This window comes from Schistocerca serialis, chromosome 3, assembly GCF_023864345.2.
Source record: "Schistocerca serialis cubense isolate TAMUIC-IGC-003099 chromosome 3, iqSchSeri2.2, whole genome shotgun sequence".
Lineage (NCBI taxonomy): Eukaryota > Metazoa > Arthropoda > Insecta > Orthoptera > Acrididae > Schistocerca > Schistocerca serialis.
The window spans coordinates 159,581,827-159,598,494 of NC_064640.1; the positions used below are offsets into that span (position 1 = coordinate 159,581,827).

General features: G+C 46.6%; 1 protein-coding gene across 2 annotated transcripts in view; it reads left to right on the plus strand.

Annotated features, from left to right (window-relative positions):
• Positions 1-209: 209 nt before the first annotated feature.
• LOC126469865 (uncharacterized) overlaps positions 210-16,668 on the plus strand; it is a 407,514-nt gene continuing 391,055 nt past the window's right edge. For both annotated transcript variants that reach the window (XM_050097174.1, XM_050097175.1), the window contains exon 1: positions 210-850. In XM_050097174.1, coding sequence (XP_049953131.1) covers positions 685-850 — 166 coding nt within the window. In that variant the 5' untranslated portion in view covers positions 210-684. The remainder of the gene's footprint in view (positions 851-16,668) is intronic.

A 16,668-nucleotide genomic window follows, 5' to 3' on the forward strand; every position in this document is an offset into this window, starting at 1 on the left:
CAGCCCGTCACCTCCGCGGCTATGTTTAAATATGCCGCTAGCGAAATTTGCGAACACGTATTTATAAGTGAGCGGCGCTGTATTTTGGGCGCGCGGCGGCGCGGCGGAGGCGGCGTGGCGGCGGCGGCGTGGAGGGGCGCAGCGGCCTGCGCAGTCCGCGGGGCGCGAGGCGCGGCTCACAAATACTGCCGCCAGTCGCCACACACCTGCCCGCTCGCGCCCTCGTGGTCCGCGCTGGGTCGAAGCCGCTACTCCGCCGGCAGAAGCGAAACTTGCCAGTTCGAGGAGTTTGAAGGGTTTGCGTCAGACTCGCCGGCTCGGGCCTCGAACAATAGGAGACTTGAAGGACAGGGCAGTGGCGGGGAGCCGCAACCTCTGGCACTCGCCGCCCGTGCAGCCAGGCCGCCTGCCAAGACCCCGAGCGCCCCCTTTCAGTTGCCAGGCCTCTTCTTGTCAACATAGTCGCCCGCGAGCTTCGAATCGTCCGCTGCCTACGAGTGTCTAGTTGTTGACAAATACTAGTTCTCAGTGCTCGTGTGACACACAGACGGTGCGATTATAGCACTGACCGCCCGCAAAATAGAAATCGTAGGCGAGACGGTGGTGTTCGAAAACGGCGTGACAGAAAGGCCGGTGCGGTAAGGATGGAATAGAGCGCGCATCGGAGCCAGTGAAAAGCGCAAGATGAACATTCTGTTCCGGAAGCACTTCCACGGCGACTCGGACGGCGGCGGCTACGGCGGCCGCCTCGGGCCTTCGAGCCGGGGCGTGCGGCGCAGCCGAGAGCCGGGTTACACCGCCATGGAGACGCACGCCTACCGCACGCACATCTTCCTGACGCCCACCGCAGGTACGCCTACCTCGGCACACTTCCTCTTCGTCGACCCCCGCATAGCTCTAGCATCACATTACCTCGAGTCCGCTCGCGTCTCGGCGTCCCTACTTCGCGCTAGAGCTGGAATGGTAGGCAGTGTTTGGCCCGCAAGGGGAGCAGAGCCACTGGCGTACCGCCCTACATAGAAAACTTCGCACGACTCAAAATCAAAGCTCGCCGGAGTGGCCGAACGGTTCTAGGCGCTACAGTCTGAAACAGCGCGACCGCTACGGTCGCAGGTTCGAATCCTGCCTCGGGCATGGATGTATGTGATGTCCTTGGTTTAGTTAGGTTTAAGTAGTTTTAAGTTCTAGGGGACTGATAACCTCGGCTGTTAAGTCCCATAGTGCTCAGAGCCATTTGAACCATTTGAACCAAAATCAAAGCACTGCCATACTCGAGGAATGAGGAGCTGACGGAGGAATTCTGCATCGCCGTTCTGCGTGAGCTGGTTTGCCATTGCCTTCCTCCGACTCGTTACGAAGTCTCGAGTGTGTCTGTGTCGTGTGGATGAGATAGATGGAGTGCCTGTGCAGTGTAGCGTGGTTCTAGGCGCTACAGTCTGGAGCCGACCGACCGCTACGGTCGCAGTTTCGAATCCTGCCTCGGGCATGGATGTGTGTGATGTCCATAGGTTAGTTAGGTGTAATTTGTTCTAAGTTCTACGCGACTGATGACCTAAGAAGTTAAGTCGCATAGTGCTCAGAGCCATTTGAACCATTTTTGAAGTGTAGTGTTGGGTTTCCGTTGTTGTGGATGAAGGCAAGAAAAAGGGTGAATCCCTGTGCCGGTACATAGCCTACTCCTCTCGAATACCACACGGGGCCTACCGAACTTAATGTCCCAATTCGACGGACGGATCTGCATCAACAGTGCCACATGACCTCATTTACGAGACACTGATGAGTAGCTTGGAATTTAATCCAAGACTTTAGCGCAAAGACTGGTGATCAGGAACCTTACGCTACCACACTCCTTCCTTTGCTGGCCAAATACTGACAGAGAAAGTCGGCGCAAATGGCTCTGAGCACTATGGGACTTAAAAGCTGAGGTCATCAGTCCTCTAGAACTTAGAACTACTTAAACCTAACTAACCTAAGGACATCACACACATCCATGCCCGAGGCAGGATTCGAACCTGCGACCGCAGCGGTCGCGCGGTTCCAGATTGTAGCGCCTAGAACCGCTTGGCCACACCGGTCGGCGCAGAGAAAGTGTTTTGTCACTGTTGAATCCTGCCTCACTGTTGCCATTTTTCGGGGTGCACTCAGCCAATTGAGGAGCTACTCGACCGAATAGTAGCGGCTTCGGTCAAGAATACCATCATAACGACCGGGAGAGCGGTGTGCTGACTACACGCCCCTCCTATCCGCATCCTCCTCAGAGGGTGACACGGCGGTCGGATGGTCCCGATGGGCCACTTATGGCCTGTAGACGGAGTGGAATCCTGCCTATGTCGCCATATATGGGGCGTCTGGGAAACCTGCGTTCTCAGATTGTTAGACAACAATTTAAGCAAATCGTATTAATAAGTTTTATTACGAAAAGTAATTGACAATACTTTGTGTTAAACAGATGTGCCGCAAGCAAAGGGCGACAGATAAAATAAGAAATCTCGTCAGTACCAAGTTTGTGCTACATAGAATGTATGAACAAGGTAATGAGCTCTGATACTTCTATTCAGGTCGCTGGTCTTGAAGCTTCTCGTAGAACTGGGCCGCGTTTATGTCCTCTTCGCATATAGGCCACTGCCGTCGCATTGTCGTCCTGGAAAGGGATCGGTCAGCGTGCAATTGGCTGAAGTCTTCTTCACTACCGTCTCTGCTCTCTCGTTTCCGACTGGGGTGCCAGCGCTTGACTTTACGCCGTAGCAATCACGAGGTCTCTTACCGGCTTAACTCCGAGTTAAGCACCATCGCAAAGGCGTGCGTTAGTGACCACGGCAACAAAAAAAAATGGCTCTGAGCACTATGGGGCTCAACTGCTGAGGTTATTAGTCCCCTAGAACTTAGAACTAGTTAAACCTAACTAACCTAAGGACATCACACACATCCATGCCCGAGGCAGGATTCGAACCTGCGACCGTAGCGGTCTCGCGGTTCCAGACTGCGGCACCAGAACCGCGCGGCCACTTCGGCCGGCTACCACGGCAACAGATACTAGTTTTGCGCGACTATTCGTGGTAAAATCCGAAATCTCTATTGTCCTCGCACTGAGGAATAGCCTACAGGGAACAGTTACAGGAACTCTACATTGCTTTCCGTGACAAAGGCCTAGTGTAGATGGTTTCCCATTGCCTTCCTCCAACATGTTATGAGATGTCACGTGCTTATCCTGCATCGTGCGGACAGTACTTGTAGAGTGTAAAGTTGTGTTTGTCTTGTTTTATGGATGAAGGAAAGAGAGTGAATCCTGCCGCCAGCATGTAACCTACTTCTCACGAATAGTGCGACGACCATATAGTCCCCATACGGCGGACGGACCATCATCAGTAACAGAGCCACAGGCCTTGACTCCGCGACACGCTATGGAGGGGTCTAGATTTTACTGTAAGACATTGGTGCAAGGTCTGTTGATCAATAACTTGACGCCACGACCTCTTCTCCCCTTGTCGGCTAAATACCGAAGGTGAAAATTTCTTCTTCCAGCAACGTTCGAACAAAGTACTTGGGAGTCGAGCTCCACTACACAAGCATACGCTAACTACCTTAGCCACGGAGACAAGTGGATGTAAGCCATACGTTGATGGGTACTGTACACACAGCAACTGCCACTCTCCTTTACAAGGGGAGTGTGTTAGGTGCCGGGAACGGATTTCACCGTTACCTTCCTCCTGTCTCCATCTTCGCCAGTACGAACGCCTTCTCGAAAATGAATCACCGTATTTTCCTATTTCCATATTTCAGTTGTATTTATTTTAAAAAACGCTTAAAAGATACAGAATGCTAGAACACAAAACATAAACTGGCCCATCTCCATACGGCAGACTCGGACAACAGTGAATTTACTGTGGGGGCTGCTCGTTCCTAATTTAGTACTTTGAACCGCTGCAGCCAAATGCAGCGACTAATCGATTACGCGGCAGATAAAAATTAGTAGCAGTGAAAAAAAGTCTGCACAAAGCTACGCTCGGTACGAACACGTCAGTAGTAAATTCAGAACACCCATATTTACGATACAATATTGACATGTTGCAAACAGTTCATGTAAATGGTACCAATAACAGAATATCTTTCCATTTTGACAAATTAGTGAGCCCAGCCACATATTTCAGTGAATGTGTGTTTCATTGCTGCGAAGGACCACAACATCTTCAGGCATATCTTCCAGGATATTTGCACATGACGTCACACAACTGTCGTAATCACGTGCAAACAATTGTTCAACAACGACCATCTTGTACGGATGAAACTGCACGTTCTGTTGCAAAGTTCGACGCACACTCCGACCAGATAACGGAAGAGCTCTATGGTGTCTTCGAGCAGATACCTTTGCAGGTTGCTGAAATGAATGCCTTATTGCATTAATTTTTTCTGGAGTTCTAACGGTACGTGCCCTTCCACCTCTCTTCTTAACCATGTCCACTCGACCTAACTTCTTTACTTCGAGTCCTTACTTCTATCTGAGATTAAGTACCGTATCAAGCTCCATCCTTGGCCAAGACTGCTAAAAGATTATGTACATAACATGCCTACCTGTATATGTGAAAATATTGCAAATTTGAAGCCTGTAAAGATGGATATCTCTACTTCCATATTATGAAAAATGAAAAACAGATGGCCGGCCGGAGCGGCCGAGCGGTTCTAGGCGCTTCAGTCTGGAACCGCGCGACCGCTATGGTCGCAGGTTCGAATCCTGCCTGGGCATGGATGTGTGTGATGTCCTTAGGTTAGTTAGGTTTAAGTAGTTCTAAGTTCTAGGGGACTGATGACCTCAGAAGTTAAGTCCCATAGTGCTCAGAGCCATTTGAACAACAGATGCGTTATTGCAGAGAGATTTTACGTTCATCCGTTTGACTGAAGCACAAGGAAAAAGTCAGGAGATAAATTTTTTTAGCTGCATATACCGTCCAAATAGGACATAGGACATTGTAATCTGTTCTTTTCTGAAGTCACACATAACGAATAAACATATCAATAAAAAGTTGTTCTACGTCTCAAAACAGTAGTATAGTTGTTACGAACTGAAGAGCACGTTCTGTTATATTTTCTTGCAATCCCAGAGTGTTCCTTTTTCCGTTTTACAGTATTTTCGATGATGCCCAGTGTGATCACATGCATAACCCAGAATCCTACTGTACACCACGGAAGCAGGCTTTCTTTCGTATTCCGATTTATTATAGTGCACAAATTTTGTTGCTAACATTTTAAATTATTCTGGAGCATCAATACTTCTCCTCCTCATAGTATTCATGTGAGATATTGCTGTTCGGATCGATACGAAATGTATTTGACACAAAATGTAATGGAACTGCTCTTCGTGTCATTGTTTGATGTCCTTGTTTTATGCCGTAAACAGCTAAAGTGGTTGCCATGGGAAACGCGCCATTTTCACACAAATTCCAAGATCCTTTCCTCTCCCAGTTGCGAAAGTACCAGTTTCATGCAGTCGTTGTTGTAGTCCGACGAAAATGGTGTGTGTATCCGTAATTACGAGAGCGGCTACAACGGCGCCCTCTTCTCATTTTGTGTGCGTACCGCGAAGAGGAAAATTTGAAAGTGATCCGATCTTCAACTTACTTTACATCCAAACGGTACGTTTATGGACATGGATTCCTTATCAAAACGTTATCTACCACATCCTCTTTACAAAGCGTACAAGTCTGTTATACGAATTGTCAAACACTCTGAATAGTCGTGTGGAATACAAGTGGATAGAAAGTTTTCTGACAGACAGAGAGCAGTATGTCGTCCAGAATGGGGTGACTTCAACAGAAACAGGCGTGACTTCAGGTGTGCCCCAGGACAGCGTAATAAGTCCGCTGCTTTTTACGATTTACATAAACGATATGGATGATGGTATTGACAGCGGCATTAGACTGTTTGCCGATTATGCTGTAGTCTACAGGAAAGTAGTATCACACGAAAGTTGTGAACAAATGAATGAGGATTTTCAGAAAATAAATGCGTGCTGTAATGACTGGCAGCTACCTCTCAATATTAATAAGTGTAACCTACTGTGTGTAACAAGGCGAAAATCCCCATTAATGTACGAGTACAAAATAAATGCCCAGTCTTTGGTAGCGGTAACATCCGTCAAGTATCTGGGTGTGACTATTCGAAATGATCTCAAATGGAATTGTCAGATTACACAAGTAACGGGCAAGGCGAACTCTAGATTGTGGCTTGTTGGTAGAATCATGAAGCGAACATGAACAAAGGAAATTGCGTACAATACGTTAGTTCGTCCAGTCTTAGGATATTGTTCGTCTGTATGGGACCCTTACCAGTTAGGTCTCATTCAAAAGATTGAGAGGGTCCAAAGAAGAGCGGCAAGATTCGTGCTGTTACATGTAGCCATCGCGAGAGCTTTACAAATCTCATATAAAGTCTGAAGTGGGACACACTTGCAGATAGACGACACGCTAAACGGAAGGGACTGCTCACTAAATTCCGAAATCCGATCTTCGCCTAGGATGTAGAGCATGTACACTCCTGGAAATGGAGAAAAGAACACATTGACACCGGTGTGTCAGACCCACCATACTTGCTCCGGACACTGCGAGAGGGCTGTACAAGCAATGATCACACGCACGGCACAGCGGACACACCAGGAACCGCGGTGTTGGCCGTCGAATGGCGCTAGCTGCGCAGCATTTGTGCACCGCCGCCGTCAGTGTCAGCCAGTTTGCCGTGGCATACGGAGCTCCATCGCAGTCTTTAACACTGGTAGCATGCCGCGACAGCGTGGACGTGAACCGTATGTGCAGTTGACGGACTTTGAGCGAGGGCGTATAGTGGGCATGCGGGAGGCCGGGTGGACGTACCGCCGAATTGCTCAACACGTGGGGCGTGAGGTCTCCACAGTACATCGATGTTGTCGCCAGTGGTCGGCGGAAGGTGCACGTGCCCGTCGACCTGGGACCGGACCGCAGCGACGCACGGATGCACGCCAAGACCGTAGGATCCTACGCAGTGCCGTAGGGGACCGCACCGCCACTTCCCAGCAAATTAGGGACACTGTTGCTCCTGGGGTATCGGCGAGGACCATTCGCAACCGTCTCCATGAAGCTGGGCTACGGTCCCGCACACCGTTAGGCCGTCTTCCGCTCACGCCCCAACATCGTGCAGCCCGCCTCCAGTGGTGTCGCGACAGGCGTGAATGGAGGGACGAATGGAGACGTGTCGTCTTCAGCAATGAGAGTCGCTTCTGCCTTGGTGCCAATGATGGTCGTATGCGTGTTTGGCGCCGTGCAGGTGAGCGCCACAATCAGGACTGCATACGACCGAGGCACACAGGGCCAACACCCGGCATCATGGTGTGGGGAGCGATCTCCTACACTGGCCGTACGTCACTGGTGATCGTCGTGGGGACACTGAATAGTCACGGTACATCCAAACCGTCATCGAACCCATCGTTCTACCATTCCTAGACCGGCAAGGGAACTTGCTGTTCCAACAGGACAATGCACGTCCGCATGTATCCCGTGCCACCCAACGTGCTCTAGAAGGTGTAAGTCAACTACCCTGGCCAGCAAGATCTCCGGATCTGTCCCCCATTGAGCATGTTTGGGACTGGATGAAGCGTCGTCTCACGCGGTCTGCACGTCCAGCACGAACGCTGGTCCAACTGAGGCGCCAGGTGGAAATGGCATGGCAAGCCGTTCCACAGGACTACATCCAGCATCTCTACGATCGTCTCCATGGGAGAATAGCAGCCTGCATTGCTGCGAAAGGTGGATATACACTGTACTAGTGCCGACATTGTGCATGCTCTGTTGCCTGTGTCTATGTGCCTGTGGTTCTGTCAGTGTGATCATGTGATGCATCTGACCCCAGGAATGTGTCAATAAAGTTTCCCCTTCCTGGGACAATGAATTCACGGTGTTCTTATTTCAATTTCCAGGAGTGTATTATTACCACCAACTTTCAAATCGCGCAATGGTCAACGTTCAGAGATAAGGGAAATTAGAGCTCGTACTGAGGTCATCAATCCCCTAGAACTTAGAACTACTTAAACCTAACTAACCTAAGGACATCACACACATCCATGCCGAGGCATGATTCGAACCTGCGACCGTTGCGGTAGCGCGGCTCCAGAGTGTAGCGCCTAGAACCGCTCGGCCACTCCGGCCGGCCTCTTGCTTAGGATCTCAGTCTGATATCTGCCTTTGATACGATTAGTTTTATGTGGTTTTTCACTTCAAATCGCTCCCTACCCATACTTCCAGATACTTAATGTACACTGTAAAACAAAACAAAAAGATTCTCCACGAAGGAATTGACCAAATCCGATGCCAATAGGTACATATGACGTACATGTACACACAAACAAATGATCACAATTTCAGAAAAGTTGGATTATTTATTCAAAGAAAGAAGTTCACAGATTGAGAAAGTCAGTAAGCTTTGGTGTATCGCTGGCCCTTGTGCAAGCAGCTATTCGGCTCGACATTGATTGATAGAGTTGGTGGATGTCCTGCTGAAGGATATCGTGCCAAATTCTGTAGAATTGGCGCGTTAGATCGTCAAAATCCTGAGCTAGTTGGAGGGCCCTGCCCTTAATGCTGCAAATGTTCTCGATTACGACGAGATCCTGCGACCTTGTTGGCTAAGGTAGTGTTTGGAAAACTCTCGCCGTGTGCGGTCGGACATTATCTTGCTGAAACGTAAACCGAGGATAGCTTGCCATGAAGAGCAACAAAACGAGATGTATAATATCGTCGACGAACCGCAGTGCTGTAAGAGTGCCGTGGATGACAACCAAATTGGGTTCTGCCATGAAAGGAAATAGCATCCCAGACCATCACTCCTGGTGAAGTGTCAGATTGGCATCCCACCACTGCCTGGGACGTCTCGTCTTCGTTGTAATCATATTGACTGAAGCAGAATTGCCTCCAGTGATGAGTCTCGCTTTGAAATGAAACTCCATGACCAGCTAAGACGTCTCTCGAGACGCCCCGGATCGCGGTACGATACCAACCTGACTATCGCGCGCCACACGTCACAACAGCCATGAGTGATGTACTGGGACACCATTTTTTTTTCTTAGCAGACCCCTTTGGTTGTCATCCGTGGCGCCCTTACAGCACAGCCGTACGTCGACAATATTCTACGCCCCGTTTTGTTGCCCTTCATGGCAAGCTATCCTGGACTTACATTTTAGCAAGATAATGCCTGCCCGCACACGGTGAGGGTTCCTGCTGCTTGTCTTCGTGCTTGCCAAACACTGCCTTGACCAACAAGGTCGCCGGATCTCTCCGCAACTGAGAACGTTTGAAACACTATGGGCAGCTCCCGCCAACTAGCTCGGTTTTTTCTCAATCTAACGCGCCAATTGGACAGAGCTCGGCACAATATCCCTCGGGAGGATATCCAACTATTTTGTCAATCAAGGCCAAGCCGAATAACTGCTTACATAAAGGCCAGAGGTGGACCAACGCGTTATTGACTTTCTCAATTTCTAAAGATCTTTCTCTTGAATAAATCAAGCAGTTTTTCTGCACGTGTAGTCATTTGTACGCACATGTGCGTCATGTAAGAGTGATTTCAGGTGTGCTGCAGGGGAGTGTCGTAGGACCGTTGCTATTCACAATATATATAAATTACCTTGTGGATAACATCAGAAGTTCACTGAGGCTTTTTTGTGGATGATGCTGTGGTATATCCAGAGGTTGTAACAATGGAAAATTGTACTGAAATGCAGGAGGATCTGCAGCGAATTAACGCATGGTGCAGGGAATGGCAGCTGAATCTCAATATAGACAAGTGTAATGTGCTGCGAATACATAGACAGAAAGATCCTTTATCATTTAGATACAATATAGCAGGTCAGCAACTGGAAGCAGTTAATTGTTAATTCAATAAATTATCTGGGAGTAGGCATTAGGAGTGATCTAAAATGGAATGACCGTATAAAATTAATCGTCGGTAAAGCAGATGCCAGACTGAGATTCATTGCAAGAATCCTAAGGAAATGCAGTCAGAAAATAAAGTAAGTAGGTTACAGTACAGTTGTTCGCCCACTGCTTGAATACTGCTCTCCGGTGTGGCATCCGTACCAGATAGGGTTGATAGAAGAGATAGAGAAGATCCAACGGAGAGCATCGCGCTTCGTTACAGGATCATTTAGTAATCGCGAAAGCGTTACGGAGATGATAGATAGACTCCAGTGGAAGACTCTGCAAGAGAGACGCTCTGTAGCTCGGTACGGGCTTTTGTTGAAGTTTCGAGAACATACCTTCACTGAGGAGTCAAGCAGTATATTGCTCCCTCCTACGTATATCTCGCGAAAAGACCATGAGGATAAAATCAGAGAGATTAGAGCCTACACAGAGGCATACTGACAATCTTCCTTTCCGCGAACAATACTATACTGGAATAGAAGGGAGAACCGATACAGGTACTCAAGGTACCCTCCCCCACACACCGTCAGGTGGCTTGCGGAGTATAGATGTAGATGTAGATGTAGATGTGTATTTGACGGCTTCCACTGACTGTTCCACAATCTTGTAATGATACAATAACGGGTCTTCCTGCGTCTTTACGCGTAATGAAAGTTGCTCTTACCTACGATGTTGTGTTGAGGCGCGAGAAGCAGCAGCGCTCTGCATCAGCAGGCCAGTTGGTAGTTGTGGTGTCACCACCAGACACCACACTTGCTAGGTGGTAACCTTTAAATCGGCCGCGGTCCGTTAGTATACGTCGGACCCGCGTGTCGCCACTATCAGTGATTGCAGACCGAGCGCCGCCACACGGCAGGTCTAGAGAGACTTCCAAGCACTCGCCCCAGTTGTACAACCGACTTTGCTAGAGATGGTTCACTGACAAAATACGTTCTCATTTGCCGAGACGATAGTTAGCATAGCCTTCAGCTACATCAATTGCTACGACCTAGCAAGGCGCCATTATCAGTTGCTATTGATATTGTAAAGAATGTCCAGACAAGAGCTACGTTCAACATTAATGGATTAAAGTTAAGTATTCCACCATCTGCGTCCGTTTTTCTAAGTTCTCATTTCCTTGTCCTGTTCCAGACCTCACGCCAGCCTGCGTGAGCTTAAACGCGTGCCTTTCGGCTTCCTCTATTCATACGGGTTGGCTCTTCTGCTAATCCTCAACAGTAGTAGCACTGCCAACGTAGCGTAGTCCGTTGCCTGTTGCTCCTCGGCTGATGCTGATGTAGCGCGAAAACCGACTCGCACTCAGCACAACCGCCTTACGCTGGGGACAAACGGTCGCACTTAAAATATGCCAAGTTCGAAAAACGTATTCCAGAATTAATAACACTCTCGGTACTAGTAGGGTAAGTAATTCGAGGATCATTGTTTCGCACTGAAGACTCCGTTTCCTGTATTTATTTCTCTCTGAGACAGAAACTTCGTCCCTCTCTGACATCGGTGATGTTAAGGCATGCTCTATAGTATCTCACCCTATTAACGCTCTGGTCAGTATACGAGCAGTTATAGAGAATTGTTCAGTAGAGCGATGATAGGTGTCAGTTGGAGAGATGGTTGTGGCTGCTGGAAGAAGTTTCACCGTGCTTCTATAGTTCTTCTCATCTCGTCAAATTCTTGTAATCGCTGTTCTAGAGTAATTACTTACAGCATAGTTAGGTTCGAGATGACCATATTCCAAAAGAAGTAGTGCTTCAGAATCTCGGCTGCAGACTTTCGTAAGCTTTGTTTTACCTACGCAAAACATTTTTGTTTAATTTCTTCCCCAAAGTAGTTTCAGCGAAAATTTCGCCATCATCAGTGGGTTTCTTTATTCTAAAACATGCAAAGTTGGCATCGTTACAAAATACTACAAAAACGGTATTACAGGCGCACTGTTTGCTTCCAGATACTGTAGGGTATGACTAGTTTTGAAGTACCTTTTTACATTTGAGTCATTGCATGGTGTCAATTTTTGTTGTTTTGTCGGCATATTTTCTACGTTTGTTGCCGTTTTTTTTTTTTTGACATATAGAATGTCATCTGCAACGGTACGAGCGGCTGTTATTAACAAAATATATGAAAATGTGTGGTTACATACGAGAGCGTTATACTATTAGGAACAGCATTAGTGTTGTGAACAGAATTTTGGTGGGTGCTAGGTTGCAACGTAATCTGTCATGTACCCAGGTTCCAAGGTTACATTCCATTATCACTCTTATACACATCAATAATCAGTAACCGGAATTAAATGAAGAAGTAGTATTATTAAAAAACAATTACAAGTTAAAAACATTTCGAAACAGAAGCTATTGGCCACTAACACAAATTCCATTTTCAAGACACGGAATATTGTCCAGACAATAAAGAATCTCAGTGCATTTTCAAATCCCATCAACAACAAAATAGTAGAAAATGCAAGAAACTGCCTATGGCGGTTCCTAATGCGCGTTCATTAACGTGAAGAATCAGTCACTAAAGTGAAACACCGGTCATGAAACCTCATGTCTTCCTAGGTACACTGTCCTCCAAGTACAACAATCTCTCCCAAATCCTAGCAAGTCCAAATGAAGTGTGATATCAGATATACATAATAAGCAAATCGAAGGAGACGCTACAATAAACTCCTTCTGAGGCTGCATTTGCGTTGTCTCAGAATATTCCTAGTCTAATCCATCAGTTTTCTGGTATATAGTACTAGTAAGTGGACCTGTATGTCATCGGACGCTACGCTGCAGAGTTGTGACCAAGTATCTTGAACTTGTAATCGGCTTTGCTATTTCTCTTTTATTATTGTCCGATTCGTAATACCTTCTCGTGTGTTAAGAGCATGATTGTAACAATGGAAAGATGTAAATGCAGGCTTAACACGAAAAAACTATAACAAACACAACACGTGTGTATCTATGAGGTGATATAATAAGATCAAACTCGCACACAATTATTCACAGAACAAGAAAAGCTGGACAAAAATGGGTCAAATGGCTCTGAGCACTATGGGACTTAACTTCTGAGGTCATTAGATCCCTAGAACTTAGAACTACTTAAACCTAACTAACCTAAGGACATCACACACATCCATGCCCGAGGCAGGATTCGAACCTGCGACCGTAGCGGTCGCGCGGTTCCAGACTGTAACGCCTAGAGCCGCTCGGTCACTCCGGCCGGCGAAATGCTGGACAGACTATTATCACATAGGTCATTTGGGCTCTGTACAGTGAGTGTAATGAAATATTTGGGGGCTTATTTTGTCTAGCCGCACTGCAAACTGCTTTCAAGTTAACTTCATTTTGTTCATTTATTAGATACCATGACGTCTATTATAAGCTACATTTGTGTATGAATAACTGGATAATATCAACAGATGATGCTCTAAAACTAACCTCGTTGATCATATGGATATGATTCCCCCTATACATGACTTCCTTGCATGACTGTTCCAAAACACTCTTTTTGTCTCTGCGCAACGAAGTCATTTTTCGTGCAATGTGTCGACTTCATCTGCTGACATTTTTGAGTTATTCGTATACAAATGTAGTTTATAGTGAAGGTTATGGTATCTAGTAAATGAACAAAATAAAATCAACTTGAAAACAATTTGCCATGCAGACAGACACACTAAAACCCCTACTTATTGCTTAGGCTTATACTTTTGTTGTGCCAGAATAATGTCAAAATCATCTACAGTGTGTTTCTGCAAAGAATACTACGTAACAAGAGACTAATGATAAAAACAAAATACTGGTAATAGCGACGGGCAGATACGAAACGTTAGCAGCAGTCGCAATACCTTCGAAACAAGATTCTGTTACGTGAGAATCTGCTTGCCAGGAAGCGAGAACACGTAAAGAAATCATAGAGGGGCGGCCGTCTGCCTTCGATTCAATGCATTTTTCCGACTCGTCGTGAAACACTGCCACTTACACGTCAACAGCGCAGAAAGCAGCTAGTTTTCTTATGAATGACGTCTCACCAATTGGAAATCGAAGCTTTTTCTTTATTTACGTTGCAGCCACACCGAGCAGTCATGTTACATAACGAGAAACATAGATTCGTGCGTCACCGGTGTTTTTGTCTCACAATGCCTAACCCAACACTTTATTTTTGCGTCAGCGTCAGCCTCTTACAGTTAATTCTAGTCTAGTTTTGGAAACCACATGAAAGCAACCAACTGCTGTAATGTTAAGCAGACATATCGGCCTTGAATTGCAATAGTTTTTTATGAAAAGGTGGAAATTCATTTTTGTATACCTAGACCGCAGGTCGTAGATTCAAATATGTAGCCTTTCCATAGCTGAATTCATTAATACACTCTATTCAGAAAAAAAAAACACAGAATACGTTGAACGACTAGAGATAGGACATTCATATTTCCAGGACATGTACATAATGATTAGTATTTCAATCATCTAGGTTAAGCATGTGTCCTGTTGCCTAGTAGGCACAGGGTCCGTCATGGGTCCTAATAACATGTTAGGCGAATGCCATTCTGTGGTATAGCCATCCATGCTGCATTCACCTGGTTCCAAAGTTCATCTGTGGTGGTTGGCATTGTGTCACAGCGCAGCACCCGTCATTTCACCTAATCCTATACATTTTCGATTGGCTACAAGTAGCCGGCCGGTGTGGCCGAGCGGTTCTAGGCGCTTCAGTCCGGAACCGCGCGACCGCTACGGTCGCCGGTTCGAATCCTGCCTCGGGCATGGATGTGTGTGATGTCCTTAGATTAGTTAGGTTTAAGGAATTCTAAGTCTAGGGGACTGATGACCTCAGATGTTAAGTCCCATAGTGCTCAGAGCTATTTGAACCATTTGGCTACAAATCTGATGATCTGGCATACCATACAGCAAGAAGGCACCTGTTCGTGCAGCAACATGTGGTCGTGCATTGTCTTGTTGAAAAATGTTGTTTTGGTTGTTGCACAGAAAGGGTATGGCTAAAGGTCGCAGGATGTCATTCACGTAGGTCGCACTGGTCACAGTGCCCTGGACACACACCAACAGTGATTTGTGGTTGTACCCAATAGCATCCCACAACATAAGGGCTTGAGTTTGCGCTGTATGTCGTGTGCGAATGCAGTCACTATGATGCCGCTCCCGCTGTTTGCGACGAACCAAAATGCGGCCATCGTTTTCAAACAAACAGAACCTGGCCTCGTCCAAAAGCACTGTCTGATGCCGTTCCTGTTCCCAGTGACATAGTTCCATACACCATTTCCTTATAGCATGTTTCTGCACATTCATCAAAGGTGAGTGGAGAAGTGGACGATGCGCACCTAATCCATACCGTAATAAACGGCGACGGAATGTCACCCCTGATAGTGTACGATGTGTTACACTGTTCCAGTGTTGCACCAGAGCCGAGGAGGATGCAGATCTGTCCTGCAATGCCATTCGGATGAGATGTTGATCTTCTTGGGGGGTCTGGGTGGTGCGACCTGACCCATCTCGTCGTGTGCTACGGCCTTCCTTGAACCATTCTCCACCCACCCGTTGCACTACCGAAAAACTTCGTCCCACGCGAGCAGCAATTTCCAAGATGGATGCATTACATTCTCTCATGCCAATAATGCGCCCTCTTTCAAGGTCACTGATTTGACAGTACGGGTCGGGAAGGCATCCTGCACATTTGCTCAAATCACACTGATCCATTACCTTCACTTTATACCGACAACGAGAGCTGCAGCCACATTTTACCTGTTGGTGATGTTACGCCGCGATGTCGATGTTGACCTTGAACCCACAGGCCGACGTGGGTCAAATGCTGATCATTTCTGCAGAACGTGCCAATGTACACGTCCTGTGAATATGAATGTCCTATCTCTAGTCATTCCAGGTATTTTTTTCTGAATATGAATGTAGTTGTAAACAGTCACGTTAATACATCATAATGCGTAATGAGTCAAAGATGTTGGTGTTTATATGATTACAGTTCTCCACTACTCGGGCTTTTATCAACTGGAGAAAAGTTTCTTTTTCATTTTATTTCCATGCGCATAACTGAACAGTCCTAAATGCGAACATATGACAACCCGTCACAATTGTCCTGGTTTGAACAGAGTTGAAAAATTAAGCTATCCACACAAACAGCAATGTAGTCGTCGTAAGGAGTCAACCAAATTATGAGACATCAGAAACATAACATCACTTAGGTCTGATTCGGCACACTTTGAGACACTTGATAATGTTTCAGATCACGACCAAACAAAATACAAGCGCCTTGGAGGCTTATTAAACAAAATCCTTCCAGAACAGTCGTAGCGCTCAGAGCCATTTGAATCATTTTTTTAATTTCCGTACAAAATGGGAATATCATTCTGAAAATGGGTGAGTCCTTTTATATGTTTCGAAGCAATCGTGATCACCATACCCAGAGCATCAAAAGACAAGGTCCCTGAAGGCACTGAATATTTTAAAAACCTTTGTCACGGATTTTGTGACGTCTGTTCCGCCTTTACAAAGCTTTTGTGTGATAAGGTTATGTGAACATGGTATACGAATGAGCGATACCTACTTAACTGAAGATCGTCAATGCTACACGTCAAGAGGTTAGTCTGGACAGAAATGTTACAGAATTTGTCCCATTCCCCGCCTCTATGCTGTGACGGGGTAGCCATTACTTTCCATACAGTTGCAAGAACCACTGACATGCTAAACTGTTATCCACCCTAATACAGAATCGATTTTCATAAATAATCTAT